The sequence below is a fragment of the Coturnix japonica genome, chromosome 28, assembly GCF_054131305.1.
Source record: "Coturnix japonica strain WE chromosome 28, WE-NBRP24, whole genome shotgun sequence".
Lineage (NCBI taxonomy): Eukaryota > Metazoa > Chordata > Aves > Galliformes > Phasianidae > Coturnix > Coturnix japonica.
The window spans coordinates 6697735-6722945 of record NC_140690.1 but is presented as its reverse complement, the minus strand read 5'-3'; the positions used below and the strand labels follow the sequence as shown (position 1 = coordinate 6722945).

Genomic DNA, 25211 nt, shown 5'->3' with positions numbered 1-25211 from the left:
AGATAACACGACAGCTGTAAACCCTTCTTTAAGGATTCCTTTGTTTAACCACTGAGTAACTGTAATTCAGTGGTGCTGGTGGGAGAAGGGAAGTCCTAATCTTCCCAGATGGTGAATAGAGTTGATGTTCACATGCAGACTGGTGCTGCAGCACAGCCAGAAACCACTCATTTGGGAAACACAGCACCAAGAAAATAATGGGAATAGCTTCATAAAATCAGGCAGCTTCACCCAAATTTCATGTCAGGTCCATTATTCTTCCTATTTTCAGGAAGAAAGTTTTTCCCTTATTCTTGTAGTTTTATTTTCTTTTCCTTTCATGAAAGCAGCTTTGTAGCTTACAAATTGTTTTCTAATCACCTCCTGGTGTGGACAAATCACACAGGTTTGACTCCATGTTTTACATAGTTAGCATTTTATCTTTGATCCAGTATGGAACTGTACAGTCATAGAATGGCCTGGGTTGAAAAGCATCTCAAAGATCATCCAGTTCCAACCCCCTGCTATGTGCAGGGTCGCCAACCACCAGACCAGGCTGCCCAGAGCCACATCCAGCCTGCCTTTGAATGCCTGCAGGGATGGAGCACTGCAAGGCTGGGCTGAGGGCACAGCCCTTCCACTGCAGGGTCACTGGGGAGCCCTGAACGAGGGCCAGGACTGGGGGCCTGGATGGGGTGCTTGGGCTCTGCACACCAAGCAGGGAACACTGCACCATCCCATCCCATCCCATCCCATCCCATCCCATCCCATCCCATCCCATCCCATCCCATCCCATCCCATCCCATCTCATCCCATCCCATCCCATCCCATCCCATCCCATCCCATCCCATCCCATCCCATCCCATCTAGCTCAGCAACAGCTAGAAACACTGCTGCGTTACCAACACTGTTTTTCTCCTAAAGCCGAAACAGAGCACCAGATGCCAAGAAGGGAAAATCAACTCCGTCCCAATGGAGACCAGAACATGGTTTAATTTGACAGGGGGGGATGCGGGGATGGACTGAAGAAGGACTCCCGGATCCCAACACTGCAGCTGTGGCAAACACACACAGTGAATACAAGGGCTCCTTCCAGACCGAACCTGCCCAAGGACAGGGACGGCTGTGGGGCTCTGGGGCGAGCCCAGGGCAAGAGGAGGGGTTCTATGTGGAGGCGGATGGAACGGGGTGAGATCACAGCCCCGTTACAATGGGCTTTGACCACCAGGAGGCAGAGCTGGAACACGAGGCTCATTCACCGCTGTTCCTCGCTGCGAGATGGAGCAGAGACCCCCACTCCGAGTTCGAGAGGCTTGGCCAGAGAGGCGCGGAGCATCCCGCACCCCCACGGCCCCGCAGGGGCCCGGCGAGGTGCATGGGGTGCAGCCCCAGCAGGGGCCCGTGGGCTCAGCTGAGGATCCTTTTGCCTCCGTCGTGTCACCTCAGGACGAGGATCCCCTGAGCTACATCGACGCCTGCTGTGCATGCAGACCGCAGGTAGTGTGCACTCTGTGCTTCCATGGCTGCCCCTGCCCGGCTGTGCCCAGAGGGTGCCGGGGTCCCCCGATGCCAACCCCTGTAACTCCCCTCCCGTCTCAGACACAGGAACAGAAGCTGCGCTTTCTGGCCTGCGTCCGCACTGCCTGCACAGCTGCCATCACGGACAGCGTGGTCCACAGCCAGCTGTGTGACTACGTGCTGAAGGTGGTGCTGTGCATTGAGGTAATGGAGCACTGCAGGGCTGGGCTGAGGGCACAGCCCTTCCACTGCAGGATCACTGGGGAGCCCTGAACGAGGGCCAGGACTGGGGGCCTGGATGGGGTGCTTGGGCTCTGCACACAAAGCAGGGCACACTGCACCATCCCATCCCATCCCATCCCATCCCATCCCATCCCATCCCATCCCGCTGTGCCCACAGGCGCTGCTGCAGGAGGAGCCCGCCGAGCACCTGGACATGGAGCTCCGGCAGCAGGCCATGAGCACCATCGCCGCCATGAGGTACCGCCCCAGCACGGCTTTGCCAGCGTGGAGGCATTGGTCCCAGCCGGGGCCCTGAGCGGGACAGGCTGCAGGGCACAGGGTGCTGAGCGGAGCATCACACCTCTGCCCTCTCTCCCCTCGCAGTCGAGCATGGCTGCTTCCAGAGGAGAAGAACGGTCTCCTGCGTGCCTGCCTCGGCAGCGTCCTCCACCTCCCTTGCTACGAGGACGACGCGGACCTGGATGCGGCACTCTATGTGGAGGTGCGCATCAGCTGAGCCCTGGGGACGCTTCCTGGGCACCAGCACCCGGGATGCCCCTCTGCTGCCAGCAGGACGCAGCAGGGCAGGCCGCCCTGACCCCTGTCCTCCTTTGCAGACCATGGAAGCCCTGCACCACCTGCTGCAGGTGCTGGTGAGCAGCGCTGGCCGCTTTGTCCTCATGGAGCTGCAGAACATCATGGAGGTTTGGATGTGGCAACGCTGGGGTTTGCGGGGATGGTTCAAGGCCACAAAGGAGGGATCCACACGAGGTCCCCCCAGGGCCTGCTGCGGGCAGGGGGTGCTGGCCCAAAACTAGCCCGTGTGGTGTTAGAGGGATGGGTGGGGAGCAGCGGGAAGATGGCAGGGCTGCAGCAGGACAGGGACGCAACCACCCACCCCGCTGCAGCTGGGGAGCAAGGGGAAGGACGAGTGCCCCATGCTGTGGGCACAACAGCAACTTTTCTCTCCACAGCTCCTGCTGCCCTTCACCACGTGCCAGCTGGCGGCCGTGGAGGAGAGGGCTGTGGTGTGCATTGCCAGGCTGCTCGCCTTCAGCAACACCTGCGTCTTGCCTGAGGTAGGGAGTCCCGGCGCGCTCAGCTCTGGGACCACATCCTGGCTCCCCAGCCAGAGCCCACCTGTGTCCAGGCTTGCACAGAGCCTGGGCTGGGCCCTGCTGCCCACTCAGCCGTGCTGCCTCTCTCCCCAGCTGTGCACCTGCTTCGTTGGAACCGCGGTGTTCCAGCACAAGTGCCAGGAGAACCAACGCTTCCCCGTGCTGGGAAAGCTGGTCGGACACCTCATCCTGTCCTGCACTTCCACGGATGACAGGACCAGAGATGAGGCGATTAATGCTGTTCATCAGCTTTTCATCTTCATCGCTGCCCCAAGTGAGAGGAGTTGTGTTGGGCTAGGTCCCTCCAGATGCCCAGACCCCTCACTGACACCGTGTGTGCTCCTGTCCAGGACTGCCATGGCAACCGGAGGAGCGCACAGTACCACAGCTCTGGGACAGCCAAACTTCGCTCCACCAGGAGGTTTCCCATGAGGACAGAGCCAGAAATATCTTCGAGGTACAAAGAGCAAACCCTGAGCCCACAGGAGAACCCAGGCCTGCAGTGTCAGGAAGAGTGCACGCACTGTCCCCGAGCAGCCCTGGTGCCTTTGGGGCCCTCACGCTTCATATCCCTGGCATCACCCAGCACAGCCTCTGCTCCCAGTTCTCCTGGGACACCTGCACAGCTGAGCAGCCAAGCAGAGGATAAGTCATCCCTCCTCTCCTCCCTCCCACAGGTCCTTCTGAAATACCTCCTGTACCCTGAAAAGGTCAACATTTTACTCACAGCCATTGAGAGCATGAAAGCACCGAGCCTCCACAGCACCCAGCTGGCTGCCCACATGGTGGATGTGCTCGCAGGAGAGGCTCGCTTCCCTCCACAGCAGGTGGGAACCTGCTGCTGCCTCCGCTCCAGCCCTGGGGGCTCTGCTCCATCCCTGGCACTGCGCTTGGCCGGCAGGCAGCAGTGGGGATGGCAGCAGGGCCCTGCTCTGGTGCCATCCCATTCTCACCCATGCTCCCCCCCTCCAGGTGCAAAAGATTGTGAAGGCGATCCACAGCAGCCTGCCTTCCATCAAAGCCAAGCCAGCTCTTGAAAGCCTGAGCAGGGCCTTGCTTGTGCTGGCCAGCAAATTCCCAAAGGAGATGGTCAGCAGCCTGCTGGTCTGCTCTCTCACCTGCTCCAGGTATGGGGCCACAGCCCTCAGGGCTCCTCTCCCCCCCCCTCCCCACCCCACGGCCGTCAGCCAGGCAGGAGCAGCCACGCTGACAGCCCTGGGGACCTGCAGAGTTGCTGTCACCATGTGGAGGGAAATGCTCTCGGAGTCTTCAACCGTGAAGACGGTGCTGCAGGAGGTGTTCCAAGTGCTCATAAACCACACTCTGCAGCACACCTCCCCATTCATCAAGGAGAGGCCACGTGTCCTTGCCCTGGCCGTGAGTTCCTCATTCACCCAGCTGAACCCCAGCTGAGTCCCCACTCCCCTTCCCTGTCCACCCCCGAGCCTTCTTCCTGCCCTGGGATGCATCCATAGACCTGCCTGGGGCTCTGGGGGTCTCCCTCCCCCCCCCTCCCTTTCTCCATCCCTACACTTCTAGAGACGGGGCGGAAACCCAGGGGACAGGGCAAGAATCATATCCGGGTGCTTTCTGCAGGCAGCAAGGATCCTACCAGAGATACTCCAGCTGCCTCTGGTCCTCAAGGAGGCTGAAGCCATCTTCCCCCAGCTCTTCCCAGCCCTTCTCCTGCAAGTGTCCTTCACCACGGAGCTGACGCTGCAGGAGGTGGAAATCTTCTGGGAGGGGCAACAGCAGCACCAGCTCACTCCCATCAGGTGCCACATCCCCGTCCCCCTGCTGCACCCAGGGACCCGGTGCTGGGGCTCCTGATGTGACTCGCACCCTTCTCCACCTGCAGGTCCGCGGTGCAGTCCTTGAAGGTGCTGCTCTGCAGCGTGGGCCTCCAGAAGCAGATGGAGGCCATCCAGGAGCAGGGGGGCTGGGACGCGCTTCTCAGCACTGTGACCCACCTCCAGGGTGTGCAGGTGGTGGCCAGGTGGGAGCCCTTCCTTGTGGTGTCACGGGGGTCCCCAGTTCTCAGCCAAACTGCAGCCACAGCACCAGAGCCTGTGGCCCCTGCAGCAGTGGCAAGAGGGCTGCACAGCCAGAGCTGCGTCTGCCTGGTTCAGGGCTCACGGTGCCTTCTTATCCCTGCAGGGTGATGAGGGAACTGCCTGCTGCTCTGCGTGACCCCATCTTCCAGCAGCTGGTTGAGCTGCTCAGCACCAACTTCTACTCCTGGGATATGGTGGCCATGGTCTTCCTCGTTGAGGTGAGCAACAGCTGCAGAAGCAGAGAACACTGGAGGCTGCAAGGCCACTGGCAGCACGAGCCCTGCTGCCTCCCTCGGGGCCTGCTGTCTTTCCCCAAGCTGACTGTTAGATCCAGCACTAAGAGCCACGTGTGTTGTTGCAGATGCTGGAATGCATGGACCTCAGCAAAGAGCTGCACCGCATCATAGGAATCTTTGCCCACTATCTGCAGAGCAAGAGGGTGGGCATGCAGCAGCTGGTGCTCAGGGGCATCCTGCAGCTCAGCAAGAGGCAGGACACGGTGAGCAGGGGTGGCCAGGAATGCCACAGGTTGGGCTGGGCCTGCCATGGGGCTGTAGCGGGGCCATGTACAACTCGGCAACTCTTCAGGCAGTGAGGAGCTGGTGCGCTCTGCCCACCCCATCACTGCCTGCTATTCAGGGCTGGTACTGGAGTAGCCTTGCCCTCATTACGCTTGCTGCCGTACCTAAAGGATGGGGTGTTTTTCCCCACAGGCAAGGACAATGATCATCTTCCTGCCGTGCATCATGGAGCAGCTGCAGGATGCAGATAGTGACATCCGTGCCACGGCCCTACCAATATTCAGCAACCTGCTGCACCTCCTGAAGGAGGTTAAGCTCAGCGTCATGGCTCTGGAGCTGGCCGGCAAGCTCCCAGCTCTGCTTAACGATGTAAGGATGATAGGGAGTCCAGCACACGAGGGATGTGGCTGCCAGCCCAGCGTGCCCATGCCTGCTGCCTTGTGACAGCGCACCAGGGGACTTTCCTGGCCGCTCACCAGGTTCAGGCACTGTGTGGTCCTGGGCAGACTTTCCGCTGGGAAGAGCTTGCACACTTTGGAGCAGTTCTGAGGGCATCCTCAAGATCTGCATCCTCTCAGCTCGGAGATTTTGCCCCCACTTCACTGGTGGTGCTGTCCCTGCTTGCCATGGACTTGGAGCTGCTGACACAGATGTCCTTCCTTCCTCCTCCACAGGAGTCCGGCACGGTGCGTCAGCTCTCCATCGACTTCTTCCTCAAAACGCTGAGCTTTGTGGAGGGCCAAGAAAAGAGGAAGATGCAGAAGACGGTGTGCAGGAACCTGGTCCTGCTGTATCTACACCTGCACGATGAGGAAGAGAACGTGTCCAAGGTGGGAATCAGGTTCATCTGGGGGAGGGTGATGCTGCTCCCGTGGTGCCCCCCAGACATCAAGAGTACTGCAGCCCACAGCAGCATCAGCCCCTGCTGCTGCATCCTCCCTGCAGAGGGGCTCTGGGGACACGGGCTCTGCGGCTGCTCGGGCTGCGGTGCTATCTCAGCTCTTTGGCAGGCCTCCCAGAAAGCCCTCCTTGGTGCTGCACGGTTCCTGCGCTGGAGGAAGCTGGAGCACCTGGTGCAGACAGAGCAGTTCTGGCAGATCAGCGACTGCATGGTGTGTATGCGCAACAGTATGCCCATTCCCACACGCCAGGACAGGGTCGGGACCAGCCTGCACTGACCTCACATTCTTCCCTCTTCAGCTGACCAAGAGGAGGAGACAGAGTGCAGCGCAGGACTACCTGGGCGACTGCCTGCTCTACCTGCAGAGCCTGCAGGAAACCCTGCGACTGGAGGCCGTGAGGTTCATCGGTGAGCCACGAGGCTGAGCTTCCCCCATCCCCGGCCCTCCATGCTGCACCCACGGAACAGCGGGGGTCGCTGACGGGGCTTTGTGTTCGCAGGGCTCTTAGGGCGGCACATGAGGGATGAGCAGCGGGCTGACAGAGAGCACATCTACCAAAGTAAGCCAGGGAGTGGGATGTTGGGGCAGCCAGCAGGTGACATGCCTGTCCCTCGCTCCCTCCTGCCAGAGGGGAGAGCTGGGTCATCATGCCTCTCTGTTCCTCTTATCGCAGGCCTTCAGGGAATGAAGCATGACCCCAGTCCAGCTGTCGCTTCCTTGGCCCTTCAGACGCTGAAGATCCTGAAGGAAACGAGGCCACATCCACAAGGAGCCATTGGGCAGCTCTCCACCAGGCTCCGTGGCACATGGAGGAGGTGGCGCTCCTCCCGGGCAGACAGCTGAGCGCCCTGCAAAGCTCCCAGCATCTCCTGCCTGCTGCTCAGCCCCACTCCTCGGGCACATCACTTCCCTTTGCCCCATCGCCCGCACAAATTGTGCTTTTGGAAAGTAAATGGGAGTCGTTAGGACTGGCCCTAGTATCCAGTTTTCATAGTGACTGGGCCCGTGTGCTGCTTTGTAACCTGTTATACTGCAGATAACAGCGGAGCGACATAATGGGAGAATTTCTAGCATTTCCAATGCAGTCTCAGGAACTGCAATTATTAGGCATTATCCAGGTTATTATCCAGTGTGCTTCTATTTTATTAATAAATTGGATGTGAATCAAATAGGATCTAATGTTACCAATGCTGGAGTCTATGGGAATAGGCATTTGATGTGTTAGTAATGCTGGTTACAATGCTGTTAGCCTACCAATGAGCCTTTTCTAAATTGGAGAAGACAAAACCTGGACAGAAATCTCGGGTGAAGGTGATGTTCCTGTATCATAGTGTGATCACTTCCTTTCAGCCCGCTCATCAGGATTTGTAAACTATGACCGTGCATCACTTGAGACAAAGCTGTTGGGTGCACCTGGGCTGGAGTCAGGGAGGTCACAAGTACCTGATGGGGGCGGTCACATGTACCGGTATATACTATTTGTTGCAAGGCATTAAATTCGTTCTTTTGGCATTACGCACTGTGTGTGAGTCTCATCTGTTCCCCATGTGCGGAGGCACGGTACTTTCACACGCAGCCTTGACTTGTCGCCGGATTTGGAGGCGACAGTTAAGAAAACATTTCTAACAGAACCAAACATTTCTAACGGTACCACAGTGATACCAGAAAGCATTTCACCCCGTCAGCTCTGTCCATTGGTACCAAATCCTCACTGCCATTGGAAGTGAAGATGCTTCTAGAGCTGTCTCAGGACCTGTGGAGTTTGCTATGTGATGACAGTGAAGTCTTCATGCTGTACGTCTCAGCACACTCGGCATTTCCTGCTCCACTCAAACCATGTGAAGGGAATGCTGGTTGTTACAACGTGCTGCTCGTATGCTCTGAAGTCACATCTTAGACCAGCAATACGACATGGCGCCCTTAGGAAACAAAATTCAATGCTTTATTGCTTCTGAGCATTGACATTTTCAATAAATTAAATCAACACAAAGGTTTATAACAAACACAAAAAGGAGCAACCAGATGAAAAACCTCGTTGTAAGAAAAAGCAGCATTTTTTTAATCCAAAAGCAAGAGATCCAACACGCACAAACCCAGAAGGAAATCTCATTCAACATACACAACGTTCCACTTTGCAGAAAGGCGAGACAAATCTGCTCATAACTGCACTGATCACCTCAGGTAGGAACAGAACAGCAGTGAAGTCAATGATATTTAACTCTACCTTCTGGAACTTGGACGTGACTGTAATTCACAGCTGTTGTTCGGCACTGCTCAAAAACCCACCACACTTCTGTCTAGAGAAAAGCTTCAGAGCATTTCTGACAAGCTAATCGATTCTCTCCTTACATGAATGATGCTGACAGAAGTAAACTCACACAGCCAGCTTGGACTTGGACACGCTGCATATTCCAGTAGCTTCCCTGCAAGTACCAGAACTGTCTGTTTAATGCTTCTCACTTCAGGGCACCGATAACTCAGGTTTTTCTGCGCTGCATTACGTTCCACTTTGGTACTGGTTTCGTGCTTGGTCCTCGCTCCAGTGTTTGCTTCAGGTTTTGGTTCTGGTTTTTGTTTTTCAACATCAAACCATTTCTTTGCTAACTTTTTCAACAGCCCACCATCCTCAATAAGGGTATTCTTAATTACATGTTAATTAAGACGTAAGCCATACAATGCCTTCATATATGTCTCCCTACCAGTAAGAATGGGAGCTCCCCACATTAATTCTGGCCATCAGTTCATGTCAGGCAGGTGCACTACAGACCTTCATCACCAACGAGGCTGTTGGAAGAAAAGCTAAGAACGAATGATGCATGAAGAGAAAATTACTCGGCTCTCTTTCACTGTACAGAGTAGTTTAGTCAGCAACCACTTATACTGTCACTATCAATACTTCCAACAAACTCATGTGGAAACCTTTATCCAGGCAGACCCGTGCAAAGAATACAACCCTCCATAATTGCAGCCACGAACAAGAATTATTCTGCCCACGAGCATTTCATGTTCCTTTCTTCATATACTGGGAGAGGAACTGGCTTCTGACAAAGTGGACCAGCTTGGTCTCTGTGCAGAACATGGTAATGGTGGTAGCTGCAAAGCACAGCGCCCCAATGCTGATGTGAATCAGCCTTGACATCCAACCCTTATCGCAGCAGAAGAATGCCTAAAACAAAGGAAACCAGCAACTGAAGGAAAACCAATTGGCACAAGGTAGGCCAGCTACATACATGATAGATGTTGTTGTTTTATTCCCCCTGCACTGCTTTTTTATTTTTTTAACCGAATCTTTAGTGACCATTTCTTTGCACTATCACCATCAATTACCAAGAACTAAGAATGTGGATATACAGATGGCCAGCAGAACTGTCTGACTCATTAGGTACACAGTTCTCTGCCACCTGGAGAAGGCAAGCAGGCACACATCTGAAGATCAATATAATTGCATGTCTTTGTTTCATTTTTAATAGATCTATACGCAGCCTTGCAAGATGTAATGGAAATCTCCAAGGCTATGGTTGTAAGCCTTTCCTGTTGATAATATTTCTTTCCTTCTGGTAATGAAGCCATCTGACAAACCTCCGCAGTGAAAGGAACATCCCGAGGCAGATACTTACCTCTGAATAAACAGTAATTCCTCCACTTATGACATAAGCGAGTATTAAAAACGGTGAGGGAAGCAAGCCTGTCAAAGGTCTGTAGGAGCTTTCCTTGAAGTACTCATAGATGTACTGGATGCTGTGAGCAATGCGAATACCCATATTAAAGCAGTTGGCAAGGATGAAGCCAACACTTCCGTGCCAGCGGGTCAAGAAATAAGAGATGCACAGGAACACGAAGGACAAGGCCAGCATAACAAAATTGTACCTAGGAAGAAGAAACAATATAAACAATATATGCAGTTGCACTATTTAATTACTAAACTCATTTTCAGAAGATAAAAATCCATTCGCTTTCTAAAACATGGGAGCAACAACTCCTGTCATCTGCTAACAGCCGGCAAGGCTGAGAAAAGAAATGCAGCACAAGAATGAAAAATACGTTGAGTAAACTAAACCAACAACTACTTTAAGTGAAGGAAATTCTATCCTACTATTTCACCTGTGCATTCACTTCAGAAAACCTACTAACAATAATTAGCAGTATCAAACACTGAGGACTTTTTCCTTCTCTATTCGGTACTGAAGAACAATAACGCTCAATAGGGTGACACTTAGTCCTGCTCCAAACAGTGGCTTTAAAGAGAAGATCACACTTGGAAAGGGGGACAAAAGCAGTCCTTGCACATCTAAAAAGAATTGCTCAATTGCTAAACTGCTAAAAGAGGATCTCTTTTAATTAATGACCTAAAAAAAATAAAGGCCTAATTAATTTGGAACAGAGCTGTAATAGACAACAGCCACAGAAGTGAAACAAGTCCGATGGCAGCCATCAGGTTGCAGTGCCAACACACCACAACAGAGAACCAAGAAAACATCCAGGCTGCAAAACATCACAGGAAGTCATCTTGTCCAGAGCTCTCCTCAAGGCCGATAAACCACTGAACTCATGTCATCCCAAATGTGATCTATAGAAACTGTGACTGAGAAGTTTTAACAGCTGCAAGACTTTAAGGAGTTTAACATAACAGTCCACCTTAAAAACTGAAGCTTCTATTCACGTACATGTACAGAAAATAAGACTTCACATTAAATTACTTTCCCAGTTTGCTGTGTATTAAAAGCTAATAACCTTGTCAGTTCGGATCCTTTTTACCCAAAGGTTTAAACTAAAGCTTTTACATCGAGGTCTGCACACAGTCCTTCAAACGACTGCAAAAAGAAACTGCCTTCTCAGTAACAGAAAAGCATTTCCAAGCGAATATCCAAGCAGAACAATTGTTCCCCATTTGCATGCTTAACTCCATGCAAATCACACACAGATGCACTGGGGGTACTCCTCACCTGTCCACTTCTTCTTTGCACATCGAAGCAAACGTGAAACATTCTGTTACTCCATTGACAGCAAGAAATAGGACATACAACGAGTAGCACCGGAGAAGATCGGGACCTACAACAAAATAAAGACAGCAGCATTACAAGGATAAAGAGATCATTATTTCTTTTATAAAGCCACATTTCATACTCCACAACAGAAGCTGTAACATTATCACCGATGATAACAGCAACTTCTGTGTCCCTTTGAGAAGCTTCTGGTCTGGACATCTTGACAAGATGACAAACAGAATAAACAAAGCAAGGGGAACCCAAACACAAAGTACAAGGTGGCAGCAGCTATTAATGTAACAGACAAGATCTCCTCCACAAAAGTGGTGGTTGTATTTATTGGGCAATAAGCTGGTACACGTGACACAAGTCAGGAAAAGCCAATGCTTTATCCTTCCTTCCTTGTAAACCTCCTAATATTGTTAAAACTACTGCTGGGCTACATTCCAGCCTCTGCAAGCATCCCTGCAGGTAACTTTGAGAGCTGTGGTGCTACAGTTGGAATATTCTAAATGCATGCATCTACAGGAGGGCAAAGCAATCAAATAATTCTACCAGAATGAGGCTACTTGAAGCTCCTTTTAACCTGAGCTGATTTTTTTCAGACAGAAAGCTGACCGAGCCAAGAGCTCAGAACAGAGCTGAGAAACAAAAAACACAGCTAAAGCTTTTTACCTGTTCCAGAACTGAGCATTGAACCTCCATAAATATCCAGAGCCAGCTGAGAAAAGGCACATCCAAAAACAGCAATGGTAAGGCCAATCAGAAGCACCAGCTTCAACAGCAGTTCTAACACATTCGAAGCCATAGCAACATCATCCTGGAGAAAAAAACAGAAACAACAAAACCCAGCAGTCAATTACACGAACTAGAACCAGCACAACTGCTGCTGTCACCAAGAGAAACTGTTCCAGGGGGAAAAAGTCCACTGGCACAATGCAAGGCACAGCCAAGACTATTTTTTGGTATTGACACACCTACACACTTGGTCCTGGCTTCCAGCTGTGCTCAGGTATTCTTATTCTCTTCCGTATTATATGCAGAACTCTCAACAAAGATCAGCCATTGACAGCTCTGTTTCAGGGCTTAAGGAAAGGGGCAAACAGCAGCCAGTAAATAGCAAAGAAAAGCACAGCATTTGCCCAGGGCCACAGCCTGAATCACCAAAAGGGCCACGTCTTCATTGTTACACTGGACTACAAGTTTCGCCACAGCATAAGGAGCCACTTGTGAGTTCTGTACATGGTAAGATGCAGCTGCCCACACCCCTCATGAGGAGTCAAACCTCCTGCCAGGTGCACGGGATAAGCCCACACACAAACACACCATGAACACTCCACGTCAAACACACACACAGGTACACCTCTGTCAGCCTACCATTAACGTGAGACACGACACTTGGCTGACTGGGACCTTCCTATCTGACCAAGAATTTCTTCTAGAGCATACAGAAACCTCTCCTTCATGTAACCATCGTTACTGCGCAAACAATCCCAAAGCTCAGCCAAAACACAGCTGTCTTCCTCTGGAAAGGGCACCCTCTGAAGCGCTCAATGCTTACCAGCCTGTTGTATTTTCAAGTCAGTCAAATATTGTCAAGTGCCACTTATTTGCTGGAAAGAGATTGAACCTACAGTAATTGCCTCAGCACAGCTGCACAGACATGGTGCACAAGCACCATGCTGTTGGAGTAGAGGATTTTAACTTCAATTACCAGACAATGCAGCATTATGTCATTGCACCTCGTAACTCCTACTTCGCTACCTTTTTATCCATTTGCTTTTTGTCCAGACTCCTTCGGCATGGTCTCCACTTCAAGTTTCTTTCCAAATATCTTTACACTCAGTAATTTAAACACACGTCAGTCACACTCCTGATACAACTGATCTCCAACAGAAGGTAAGCATTTCATGTGGAACCAATACTAACAAACGTACCTGCTTCTGATCCTTTACATTCTTCCCTCTTTCCAATACTTGAGCGAAAAAGACATAAAAACTCTCTTCAATAGGCAAAAAGATGAACCTGGCCACCAGCGACCCGAGATTATTCACGATATCATACACACCTTCACAAACAAAACACACCAACAAGCTGTCACTTTTTTTCTGGCACAAATTCCTATTCCACATTTCTGATAAACAAAGAGAGAACCAGTGGAACTTAATGCAGCATTAGAGCAAATCTAGCAATAGCCCCAGACACCCCCAGGCAGCCCCTTCAGTTCTTACTACAGAGGAAGATAAAAGATCCAGATGCAAGAGAATCAGCCTGTGGCGCAGCCAGTGCTGTCACCTGAACTGCTGCTGCCATTCATTACTCTGTAAGGACACTGCTTTTATGGAGCACATTCAGTTGGAGATGTGATGCTACAAACAACAGTGTTCCTGCTGTAACAGCTAACAGACTGCAAAGGAAGACAACAGGGCCAAGAAAATGAAGAGAAGGAACTGCAATGTATCAGATACTATGCTGCCTCCTTCCAAGTTTTTAAAACAGAAACAAGACGCACAGCAGAAGAGGCACAACTGCCAAGTTTTGATCCAAGGGAGAAGCATTCCTTAAATCCACGACCCTCAAACAAGTTGCTCTGGTTTTGTTTCTTGTTTTTTGGTGTGTGTTATATTTAATAACCATTTACCCATCATTCTCTGAAATGCACCTCAACGTCCCAGCGCCACTGAAATCCTCCAACATTTTCATGTTATTTTCAAATGGTTTCTAATATTTTCAGTATTTTCAGAAGCAGACAAAAAGGAGCAACTAGAAAATGATGTCATTGTTGCACAGCATCGCCACACTCACCCTGATCGCCAAAGTTTATCACATTCAGAAAAGTCATCACGTATCGCTCACCTGAAGTTGAAAACACAGAAGTAAGGACAAACCCCTGAAGAGTGAGCAAAGCCTCAAAATGGTGGTAAGGTAACACTTTGCTATAGAAAGGGAAAGGGGAACTTCACAGAAACCAAGACAAAGGGTAACTGTACATTTAAAAGTGCAGGGAAAGGGGGAATTACAGACACTTAGCCAAAATAAAGCCAGAGAAGAGGGCAATAAAGATAAGAAGAAACTGTCCGGAGACCTCTGACAAGAAGGATTAGATTCCCCCCCCCCCCGGGCAAGATGATGCCGACATGGGAGAACAATAACAGCAGATAACTCCAAGAAGAAAACAGAAGAAGAATTTCACCCCAAAACATCGGCAAGGGTCGCGGGGAATGGGGTCAGGGGGAATGAGGGAATGGGGTTGCGGGGAACGGGGCCATAGGGAATGTAATGAATATGTAATCAAACTGAGGAGGAGACTATTGATTATGTATTAGCTTGACCTATAACTGTAACACACTTTTCTCCTTACGGTGTGCAAGTTTGGAGGAGCTATCCCCCTTGCACCCGGCGCTGCGCAACGCTGGAATAAACATACCTGCTTTATAACCCATCTCTGGATTATAGAGTTTGATTCCGCAAGTCAATTTGGCACCCCAGATGGGACCCTCTCTGTTCGGCTGCAGGACCAGCTGAGAAGGGGGACGCCCTTGGCGCGCCCCGAGATTTCTCGGAAGGACTCCCCTCCCTCATCTGATCACTGCAGGAGCAGACAAGAACCATCTGTCGGCGGAAAGGTATGTGAAACTGGGAAACGGGGGTCCCGTAAGTCGTGAGGAGACGTCCTACGCAGGGCACAGTGGAGTCGGCGTGCTCCCCCCCTAGGGACGTGAGCTCACAGGTTAGGTTAGGTTGCCAGCTGGGTTAGGAGGACTCCCTAGGGAGTGCCTACAAAGGGGCCAGTAAGTCGTACGCATGGTAAAAGAGCTATTGCTCACATTCAGGTGATTGCTAATTGGGCAGAGCTTGTCTGCTCTCTGGTACAGGGTGATTTGGGTAATCCTGGGATAATTGGTATCGTACAGCGCTGTCTATATAGGTGACCTAAGTCAACAACTAGCACCGGTGTTCTTAACATCTTTGGTTAAGCTTAACAAATGATATATTGTAATTGTGTTTGAATTGTCGTGTGAGTGTGGTGTGAGTGAGACGCAGCACAGCTGCGGGGCGAGTGAGGAGTCCCGACCCGCGGTTCTGTCCTCCTGCGAGGGAAACGGCCGGGGACGGATGAAGCGAAAGTTGTCTCCAATACTTGTTTGTCTTTGTTTTAATACATGTTTATTTTGTATTATTAATTACTGGTTGTTGTAAAGTATGTGGTCATAAGTCATAACAATGCTGTTGTGTCAGAAGTGGTTTTACTTATAAAAGAATACGGTGGTTTATATTAAGTTACGATGGGAAAATCACAGAGCAAAGAGGTCCCTGCGCGCTCACCCCTGACGTGTATACTGGCACATTGGCGAGATATCGCTGGGGAACCAGGAGGAACCCTGAGCCGAAAAAAATCCTGATTAAATATTGTAATCAGTGGTGGTTGATGTATAAGCTAGAGGACAGGGACAATGAACATATAGAGGGATGTCTGTGTGGAATGAGTATCAAGCCATTTATGTGATACTGTGTTCTGCCTGTGAAGAGGTGTAAGGGAGGTGGGTCAGTCAGTGCTGGCTCTGTGGCGAGAGGTGTATAACTGAACGATATGGATTGCTAAGGGAAAGTTATAAGGTAGTAAGAGTGTTTATGGAAACTGAAGAACTGTGTTGTTTGATTTGTGGGTTTTGAAGGGAATGGGACAAACTGTTTGGCTGGTATAAGAAAGTGTAGTTGTTAATGTCATACGGAAGTATTGTTGAGGGTACGTGGAAGTGTAAATGAGGGTACAAATAGTGGAATAGTGTACAGAGGAAAAAGGGTTAAAGAGAAAGTGAGTTTATCTGTGCTGGCATGAGAACAACCCCCCCGCACCATTCCCCTGCAATCAGAACTCTCAGAGTGGGAGAGGGAGCCAGGGTCAGAGACTGCTGCTGTAAACAGCAAAGGGGAAGGTGGAGAGGACAGGGCACTGGAAGTGAGAATAGCCTTCATGTGCAGAGATCTGGGAAATCTGAAATCTGGGCAGCACTGGATGGTTCTGGAGAGGAGATGAAATGTAATGATTAGAGCTTGGAAAGTGAGAAAGTTTGGGAAGGACAGAGGTTGAGGAAGGCAAAGATAAAAACAGGGATGTCAGGTCTGAAGAGAGGTGTACAATAAGAAGAAAACAAAACAAACACCTGATTGAGAATCAGAGATGTTCAGGAAACTGAAAATAATAACAGCTGTTACTGTTGTGGTGCTAGAGTAGGGCCATAGGACCCAGAAGATCCCCCACGAGGAAAGGGGGGGGAGGGAGGCTTGAAGAGCCCAGGGAGGGCTCTGCCCCGCGGGAATGAAAGCAGTGTGCAAACTGCAATGGGACACTGGTAGAGAAATCCGACCAAGCTGAGTGAGAAGGAATTGTCTCTGATTGCAGAACTGAACAATGAGAACTTGGGAAGTTAACCCTAGCAGATACACCGATGAAACTGCAGCTAAGGAAGCAGGATAAAGTAGTTCATTTTCTGATGGATATGGGAGGTTCTTACTACCCATAGTTGGTTTTGTAACATTAGTAGGTGCTACTGCCCAACAAGAAAAGGCTTACCTTTGGAATTAATTAAATATAAGCTAAGGAAACAAGTAGGAATACAGGAATTCTTGTACCTGTCAGGTTACCCTGGCAAGAAATTTAATAAAACTGGAGCTAAGGGTCAAACAATATTGGCTGATTAAGAATTGTAAGTATGACTATTAACACAAACTGGGAAAAAACAATGTTATACCCCCAGGAGCCACAGCAATCTCAAATAAGACACACTTAGGGGTGTGGGCATCAGGGCCAAAAATTAAGCCCTAAATACAAGTTAAAAGCAAGAGCTCACCCACTCAGGGTAAAGTGGTGCCCTTTGAGGATATGTGACTGTAGAAGGACAAAAGAAATAATAGATAATTTTTTGAGTTTGAATTACTAATTGAATGGGAATCCAAGTACAAAACTCCAATTTTGCCAATTTGCTAAATTTTCGGATAGCAAGTGCTTTAGTTTGGTAGAAGACATGAGGACAAGTAATGGAATTGTTGAATGGATACACTCAGTGATGGAAAATCCATGCACTTTATCAACCAAGTTAAGGAATGAATAGGTGGAGTTTACCTTCTGGATTTGAGGGATGTCTCTTCTGCCTGGTTTGGCTAAAGGAAGCCTAAGGTTATTTGCCTTTGAATAGGAAAACCCTAATAGAGGGAGAAGAAACTCAGTTAACCTGGACAGTGTTACCCAGGGTTGTGAGAACAGCTTAATGATTTTTGAGAACTGGTCAACTCATGAGCCTGAGACCTGGGATCCTCCATCCTAGGGTGGAACTTTACTGGAGCATGTGGATGCCACAGCAACAAAAGGACTGTGTACAATAGACTGAGAGTTTGCTGAGTTTCTTGGTTTACAGAAAGCACAAATAACTCAGAAATTACAGCTGGACTTTGGACCTTAAGGACTGCCAAGAAAGAAGCCATCTGCTAAGCCCCTGAGCTGCAAACTGTCAAGGAACTCCATACGTTCCCAGGAATGACAGGAGGATGCTGACCATGGATACACAGCTACGGACTGATGGTAAACCTCAAACAGCTTGAAGTGAGTAAGGGATGGTGCCTGAGGGCAGTGGCTGCACTGGTGCTCAATATTCAAGAAGCCTATAAATCTACACTGGGCCAAAGGACACCAGTTTTAATATCTCATACAGTGTTTACTGTATTGGATACAAAAGGGGGACATTAGTTCATTGGCTCTCACCCCAAAGATTCCTGAAATACCAGGCCATCCTGGTAGAGCAAGGTGATGTAGAAATAATTGTGACTAATATTGTCAACCCAGTATCTTTCCTTAGCGGAACTCCCGGAGAACCACTATTACATGACTGCTTTGAATCAACTGAAGCTGCACATTCCAGCCAGTCAGTCGAACCTGAAGGACGAACCCTTAGAAGATGCAGAAGACACCTGGTTTACCAGCAACTGCAGTTTTATGAGACAAGGAGACTGTAAGGCAGGACATGCAGTAACTGCTACTGACCAGGTGACCGAAGCACAACCACCAGCTGTGGGGACTTCCCCTCAGAAGGCTGAAATAACTGCCTTGACAAGAGCTTTAATCATATGGACAGATGCTAAATATGTGCCACACGCTCATAGTACCATCTGAAAAGAGCAAGGATTGCTCACACACAAGAAAAACAGCCTGATTTAAATCTACCAATGGTTATTATATGTTGTAAAAGACATCAGAAATGTAACACTGTACAGGAAACAGAAAATAAGATGATAGATCAGGTGGCAGAACAGGCAGTTGAAGAGGGCTTCAATTCCAGACGGTAAACTTAAAATCTCTGAAGCCAAGTCAAAACCTGTAAAATATTCTAAAGAGAACAGGAGTCCAATTAATGATTTAGAAAGGAAGAGAGCAAGCTGACAGATGTGTGCATGCCCAAATGGACACATTATTATGCCCTTTAGTATTTTATGGAAATTGGTTATAAGGGAAGATAAGAGAATATATTGAGCAAACCAACATTACAAAGTACAGTCCCAGTACCAGGAACAGGGCACAAGTGGGCTTCATGGGAGAGGGCCTTCCAGGGCAACAACGGCAAATTGAGTTCACAGAACTCCCAAGAAAAGGGGGGTACCACTGTATGAAAATTTCTGTAACCTTAGAAACAATTGAGGATGCTGCTGCAGATGCTTGATGGACAATCCAAAAGGAGATATCCTGCTTATCCAAAGATGCATTGCAACATGGAGTAGGCAGGGATAACACCGATTGGGGAATAGTTTTCTCTGGATCATGGGATAAACTTACTAGTTGCCAAATTTAGGATGACTAAAACAGCTTTTCTTAGCCTGCATCACCTTGCTACTCTTGGTGTGTTTTACTTGTGTTGTTATAAGATGTCTTTTGTGTCTGTACAAAGGTACTGGAAGGGAATACGAGGTTTGGAAGAGACATGAGCTGAGACAAAAGGTAGAGAGCGGAGCCTATTTTGAGACCCATTAAGAATCTAGCAGGTAAAAGCCTGCTAGATTAAAGAAAAGGGGGGAATTGAAGAGTGAGCAAAGCCTCAAAATGGTGGTAAGGTAACACTTTGCTATAGAAAGGGAAAGGGGAACTTCACAGAAACCAAGACAAAGGGTAACTGTACATTTAAAAGTGCAGGGAAAGGGGGAATTACAGACACTTAGCCAAAATAAAGCCAGAGAAGAGGGCAATAAAGATAAGAAGAAACTGTCCGGAGACCTCTGACAAGAAGGATTAGATTCCCCCCCCCCGGGCAAGATGATGCCGACATGGGAGAACAATAACAGCAGATAACTCCAAGAAGAAAACAGAAGAAGAATTTCACCCCAAAACATCGGCAAGGGTCGCGGGGAATGGGGTCAGGGGGAATGAGGGAATGGGGTTGCGGGGAACGGGGCCATAGGGAATGTAATGAATATGTAATCAAACTGAGGAGGAGACTATTGATTATGTATTAGCTTGACCTATAACTGTAACACACTTTTCTCCTTACGGTGTGCAAGTTTGGAGGAGCTATCCCCCTTGCACCCGGCGCTGCGCAACGCTGGAATAAACATACCTGCTTTATAACCCATCTCTGGATTATAGAGTTTGATTCCGCAAGTCACCCCCACATCTCTCCCCGTGTGTGTCCAGGCCCTGCTAACAGGACGCATTCCAGAGACATGTCCAGCAGGACGGTACAGTTCTGATCCTCCACAAACCTTCCGTAACTGCACCTGGGTTGCCAACACCTGCTGGTGCCGCTCTGACCACCATCCCCTCCCAGCCTTCCCAGGCTCCTTGTCCATTTTGTGACCTGTATCCACTTTCCTTCCCCCAGCATTCCCACACATCGAGCCTCACCCTCTGTCAAAATCTGCTTCAGGAAGGACTGTTTGAAGAAGCTCCAAGTCAGCCATGCTTCCTTCCAGTTAAGGAAAGCCTGCAAAATCAAAGAAGCAGCGTCACCCTGGTCTGGCTGACTTTCTCCCTTGTGGAAAATCACCATCTTTGCAGATACACAAAGGAACTGCATAAGTTTTCTACAGAGTAAATCACTCAACAGTAACCAGAGAGGGGGAAAAGTTGTTTAGCAGACCAATATAACTCTGCCCCTCACAGTACTGTACATCTTTCAGTGCTCTTCAAAGCACTCCTGCAAGCCTCACAAGACAGAACTGCCTTCATGTCCTCAATCTCTCAGTCTCTTCCTCATCTTTGCCTTTTCATTTCTTTCTTTGCCCCATTTCCTTTTTGGAGGACATCAGAGATCTGAGTATCTGCAGGACGCTGTGCACCACCACGTTCTGTCTGAGGAGAAGTTGAAGTACCAGCTCTGTAAGACAACCCTGGATTCTCTTCTACCTGATACCAGCTCACTCCCTTTAACACTGTAAATGTTCCATCTCCAATCAACAGATGAGGCAGCCAACGAGGCCCAGAAACAAAGAGCTCCAGGTTCACTGTGGTTTTCTGACAAGGATTTGAATGCAACAACTGTGAATGGAATTTTATGCAACCATGCTTCCTAACCAGCCATGGTGTCCAGGAGCAGAAATAATCTCTCAGTCACTCCATCAACTCCAGTTTTCAAAGCGCTCTCGTCAAAGACTTAAGAATGAACTGTGTGACCCACCTTATCCGCCATCCAGTTAGGTAACAGGCCTTTCATTCTTGTAATCGGAAATGACTTCTTTGTTGCTTCAGGAGACCCCAAGAACTTTGCAAAACAAACCACATAGCACAGCACCAGAACACTGGTGTACAAAAGCTGGAAAGACAAGGAAGGAAAAAAACAAAGAATGAGTGAGAACTCAGTGAGAAGTGAAGGCAGTTCTTCCTCCTGTCAACTCTGAACCTAGCTGAAGGCGTTACTGTAACTCCCCTCCCCACACACAGAGTACAGTTGATTTAAATTCATTTTAATCAGCAGATCAGCATCACAGCCCTCTGCCCTCAAGAACAGCTAAAGCACACACAACGTAACAACCTTATTCACAAAATGTACCTTTAGGCACACAACAAAGGTGCCCATTAAACTGACTGGGCTCAACGCGCCAAGTAACGTCTATCACCAAAATCCTTCACATTTAAACCCTCACCTCGGAGGAACATTCTCTCACCTCCTCAGTGTTATCTAGCAGGTTAAATGTCACAGACAGCAGCAAAGAACATTTCAGAGCAAGAATTTATATACAGAATACAGGAAACTTACCTGAGCCAAGGAAAAAATGTGAAGGCCCCATTGCGGATAAAGGATGACTAAGATAACTGTCAAAGTGCATTTTGACACTATCGAAAGGCTTTCAGCAATTACCTTCAAGAAAGAGAAAATAGACAACGCTCATTTTTGCCAGCTTAACCACCTACAGGAAGGCAAAGCACTCCAGTTTCACACACACAACCCACAAAGGACCTGTAAGGCATTCACAGTCAGTGTGGCTACCACAGTTCTGCTGCTGCATTGACCACCTCACGCTGCAGCATCTCTGCACATTCTCAAGTCTTATAGGGCACTTTTCCCCCATCACACTGCCCCGCTCCCTTGTGTGGGACCCACATGGGAGTAAATCCTGCTTGGCACAATCGTGACCCCAGCTGCTGCATTTCACAGCCTCACACCGACAGTGAAAAGCAGAAGTGTGGAAGGCGTCTGTGCCTCCCTCTGAGCAACACTTGTGATTATACATTTAATGAGCATTAGGGAGGTAACTTCTAAACAAATTAACTTCCTTTTTTAAACAGGAGCAAATTAACGTAACAAATACATTATGACTACATCGTACAGCACGAAGCAACCCATAGCTTCATTTGTTTTTTAAGCACCCCTGAACATGCACAGATCCAGTTCAGGAATCTGGTCTTCATTTCCATTACGTCACTTTTTCAGCACGAAGTTTCTCCGTCCCACACAGCCCTTTGCTCACAGCTTCCCTACTAACCTTAAGCCTTACAAACAGGTGAGCCTGGGCTAAAACCCAGAATGGCTCCCCTAGAAGCTCAACAACTGCAGAGAGGCCAAACGCCACCACGCCAGCCTGATAGTGAGGAACCACGGATGGATCCGGAACTTCAAGTACGTGCAGCCAGACGAAGCCCAGGAAAACAGACCAGAAGACACCAAGAGGGACTCTAAAAAGTTAATGTAAAAACAGTCAGGTTTCCTTCAGCAGAAAAAAGAACAAGAGAAAATCTGATTCAAATTTCCCACGCTGCTGTACTTTACGTATGTCGAAAGAGATCAGACAAACTCATTGCTATTGTAGCTACAAGTTTTGGTGTAAAACCTGTCAGTGCGAGCTACTACTTGCAGCTATGAGTCTGATAGCCCCAATGTAACTGTTACAGTGAGCCTTCCAGGCAACGGCAGTGGAGTCAGCAGAAGAAAACATGCACGGCATGCAGTGCAGACGCGGGCTGCAGACACGGGCCGCCTCGTGCAGGTCCCGCTGCAGGACCCGCCGCCTCCTCCAGCCGGAACCAGGAGTGAGCTCTAAAGCAAAGCGGAGCCGCTCTCACGTCAGCCACAGCAGGTTGATGGTCGCGGCCCAGCTCCGCTCCGCGCCGCCGCTCAAGCAGGCCCTGCGGAACGCCTCCCTGGCCAGGAACACCGCGGTGGAATAGAGCAGCGTCAGCCTGCGGGAGACACGACGGGACACGGGGTCGGCCCCGCTCCGTGCCAAGGAAACCCGGCCACCAGAGGCGGTTCCCGGCGGCTCCCATTGCCGGGGCAGCGCGGCGTCACCTCACGCTGACGACGCCGAGGAGCTCCCTGGACAGGTAGTGCAGCGTCAGCGCGTTCAGCCCGAAGGTGACCGCCCGGAACAGCACCTGCGGGGGAACGGGGGAGGAAAGCGCTGCCGGGGGGCCGGGCCGGCTCCCGCGGGCGCTGCCCAGGAGGGCGAGGAGCGGGAGGAGGCGGGGCCGGACGTCCCGGGTCGGCCCGCACCTGCACCGGGGCCGGGGGTCCCGGGTCGGCCCGCACCGCACCTGAGCTGGACGAGGCCAGGCGGGCGGTCTGACGGAGAGCACCGACGGCCGCCATGACACCGAGCGACCGGCCGGAAGGACGGCGTCGCGCCGCGATGACGTCACGAGGGGGCGGACGGCAGCAGAGCTGAACCCGACCCGTGTGGTGCCTGTCAGCAGGTGGCGGCGGGGTGACACAGCGGGGTGTGCAGCGATACAATGTACGGCCTCAGTGTGCGGGGAAATGGCAGCCAGAGGCGTCCAGCTCCACTTGTGAATGTGGATGGAGCACAAGCAGCGCGTGTGAGCGCAGTGATGTGGTGCATTGCAGCACTGGGGGCACGGACAGGAAAGAAAAGCCCCAGATCTGGCCATGCAGCTTTTAGCAGCGCCGCATTCGGCTCTTGTTCTTTGCTGGCCAAAACACGGAGCTGCTGGTAGTGACAGTGCTGAGACACGGCGCTTTGTAGCTGACACTGCTCCACACAACTGTGCTGTTGTGCTCTTTGCACCCGGTGCAGTTCCCATGGAAATAAACGGCAGGCATTACTTTTGGAGCAGCCCGTACAATACAACTTCACCACCTCATTTTATCTGTGCCTTATCATCCTACCTAAAATGTACGACTCTTTTCTGAGAATCCAATAGTACCGAAGGTTCATCGTAAGAGACACTTCAGGAGTCACCTCAGGCTGTTCTAAGCGGTAGAACACTCCCATCGCATCCTGAGGAATGTGGAGAGGTTCAAAGAAGAGGCTCTGACCCCACGTCTGAGGCTAAACCAGCACTGACATCCTCCGTGCACACCATACTCCTAACATTCCATGTCTGATGTGGAGCAAACTCCTGTCCATCCGCACACAAAACCTGATGCGATCAATTATGCTGAAAGCACAATACAGAAAGCAAAAACCTGTTCTCTGTCTGTGGCGAACCTGAAATCTTTCCAACAGAAACAGAGCCCCACAGCATCCCTATGGGAGCAGCAAGGCACAAATGCCACTTCAGACTACTGCAGTGACACCATACCCCGAGCCTGTGACTTGAATCACTTCATCCTCTCACAAACATTACATTGTACAGAACGAAACCCCGTAATGTTGTCAGTAACGTTTCCGAAGGGTATATGCAGGTTCACTGCAGCCTAGGAGAGAGCTAGCCAGGAAACCATGAAGTCAGCCTTGCTTTTTTATTGAATTATGGCAGTTTTCCAGACCTTTGTGTGATTATTAAAACAAAAGAGAGAACTGTGGTGCTTAACAATGAGATCAGATCAGCGGTACAGAGAGTGGAATGTGTAATTTGCAACAGGGGAGGCCCAAAATCAGACTTGCCTTGTTAAACCATACAGATAAAAGGGTGAGCAGCCCTTTTCACTGTGCAACACTGGGTTTTTCAACCAAATCCATGTGAGGCTGCTATGAGCTTTGCGTGTCATTTTCTTGAAGCACATGACGACTCACCAATAAAAAGTGAACTCATTCAGTCTGCTGGCTGTTTTGCAGCCCAGGCTTACATTTGGTCCCTTTTTACCTCTGAGCCAAAGTCTAGCATCGTTAGCAAGAGGCCAAGCTAAGACATTTACTTACACGCAATACCATTTAACCACGTTAATAATGCAGGACATCAGGTGGTTCCAGCTGGGTAGTGCAGTGAAGACATATCAGCTATTTGCTCAGAACTGAACTGAGAAAACAGAACACTTCATCTTTGCTAACACCATCGTTACTGTCCGTGTTCTACACACAGAAGGTGTGCCCACGTGAAGAACACGCTCTGTGCTAACTGTGGGGCACAGCACACTCCTCGGTGGCTGCTCCTGCATTGCTGAAGGAAAGCAGTCTTTGTTAGCAGATCTTTTGCTTGGAAGACAAACCAAACAGTTACTTACACCAGAACACAGTAAAGCAAAAAGAATAA

The 25211-nt window shown here is 49.8% G+C and overlaps 2 protein-coding genes across 5 annotated transcripts; one reads left to right on the top strand and one right to left on the bottom strand.

Annotated features, from left to right (window-relative positions):
- Nucleotides 1-1071: 1071 nt before the first annotated feature.
- On the top strand, nt 1072-7829 carry LOC146756216 (maestro heat-like repeat-containing protein family member 7). Its single transcript, XM_085525008.1, has 21 exons — nt 1072-1476; nt 1579-1701; nt 1898-1977; nt 2104-2221; nt 2337-2423; nt 2694-2798; nt 2931-3111; nt 3188-3294; nt 3515-3664; nt 3810-3964; nt 4067-4214; nt 4434-4612; nt 4696-4833; nt 4995-5109; nt 5253-5390; nt 5605-5781; nt 6087-6242; nt 6423-6524; nt 6613-6721; nt 6814-6873; nt 6988-7829. The coding sequence occupies exons 1-21, from the start codon at nt 1258-1260 to the stop codon at nt 7155-7157; spliced, it is 2817 nt and encodes a 938-aa protein (XP_085381134.1). The 5' UTR covers nt 1072-1257; the 3' UTR covers nt 7158-7829.
- A 158-nt stretch (nt 7830-7987) lies between these two features.
- On the bottom strand, nt 7988-23794 carry LOC146756215 (man(5)GlcNAc(2)-PP-dolichol translocation protein RFT1-like). Of its 4 annotated transcripts, none has more exons than XM_085525006.1 (13): nt 23313-23794; nt 23068-23153; nt 22842-22958; nt 22265-22454; nt 21538-21639; nt 20959-21093; nt 20187-20265; nt 14105-14155; nt 13237-13367; nt 11975-12119; nt 11258-11363; nt 9932-10181; nt 7988-8233 (listed from the first exon to the last, which is right to left on the bottom strand). In XM_085525006.1, the coding sequence occupies exons 1-13, from the start codon at nt 23664-23666 to the stop codon at nt 8201-8203; spliced, it is 1779 nt and encodes a 592-aa protein (XP_085381132.1). In that variant the 5' UTR covers nt 23667-23794; the 3' UTR covers nt 7988-8200. The 4 variants fall into 4 exon arrangements, with proteins under 4 accessions (XP_085381132.1, XP_085381133.1, XP_085381131.1 ...); XM_085525007.1 differs by having other exon boundaries at nt 9932-10052; nt 23272-23793; XM_085525005.1 differs by lacking the exon at nt 7988-8233 and adding an exon at nt 8235-9480.
- Nucleotides 23795-25211: the final 1417 nt, after the last annotated feature.

Bases quoted from the DNA above. Each gene is read 5' to 3' on its own strand.
- LOC146756216 (XM_085525008.1), top strand. From the start codon at position 1,258: ATGGAGCAGAGACCCCCACTCCGAGTTCGAGAGGCTTGGCCAGAGAGG. The intron at 2,222-2,336 runs GTGCGCATCAGC...CCTCCTTTGCAG, and splicing joins ATGCGGCACTCTATGTGGAG to ACCATGGAAGCCCTGCACCA. The intron at 6,525-6,612 runs GTGTGTATGCGC...TTCCCTCTTCAG, and splicing joins GGCAGATCAGCGACTGCATG to CTGACCAAGAGGAGGAGACA.
- LOC146756215 (XM_085525005.1), bottom strand. From the start codon at position 23,666: ATGGCCAGATCTGGGGCTTTTCTTTCCTGTCCGTGCCCCCAGTGCTGC. The intron at 21,640-22,264 runs GTTAGTAGGGAA...TCTTTCTTGAAG, and splicing joins ACCTGTTTGTAAGGCTTAAG to GTAATTGCTGAAAGCCTTTC. The intron at 20,266-20,958 runs GTGGGTCACACA...TTGATTTTGCAG, and splicing joins CTAACTGGATGGCGGATAAG to GCTTTCCTTAACTGGAAGGA.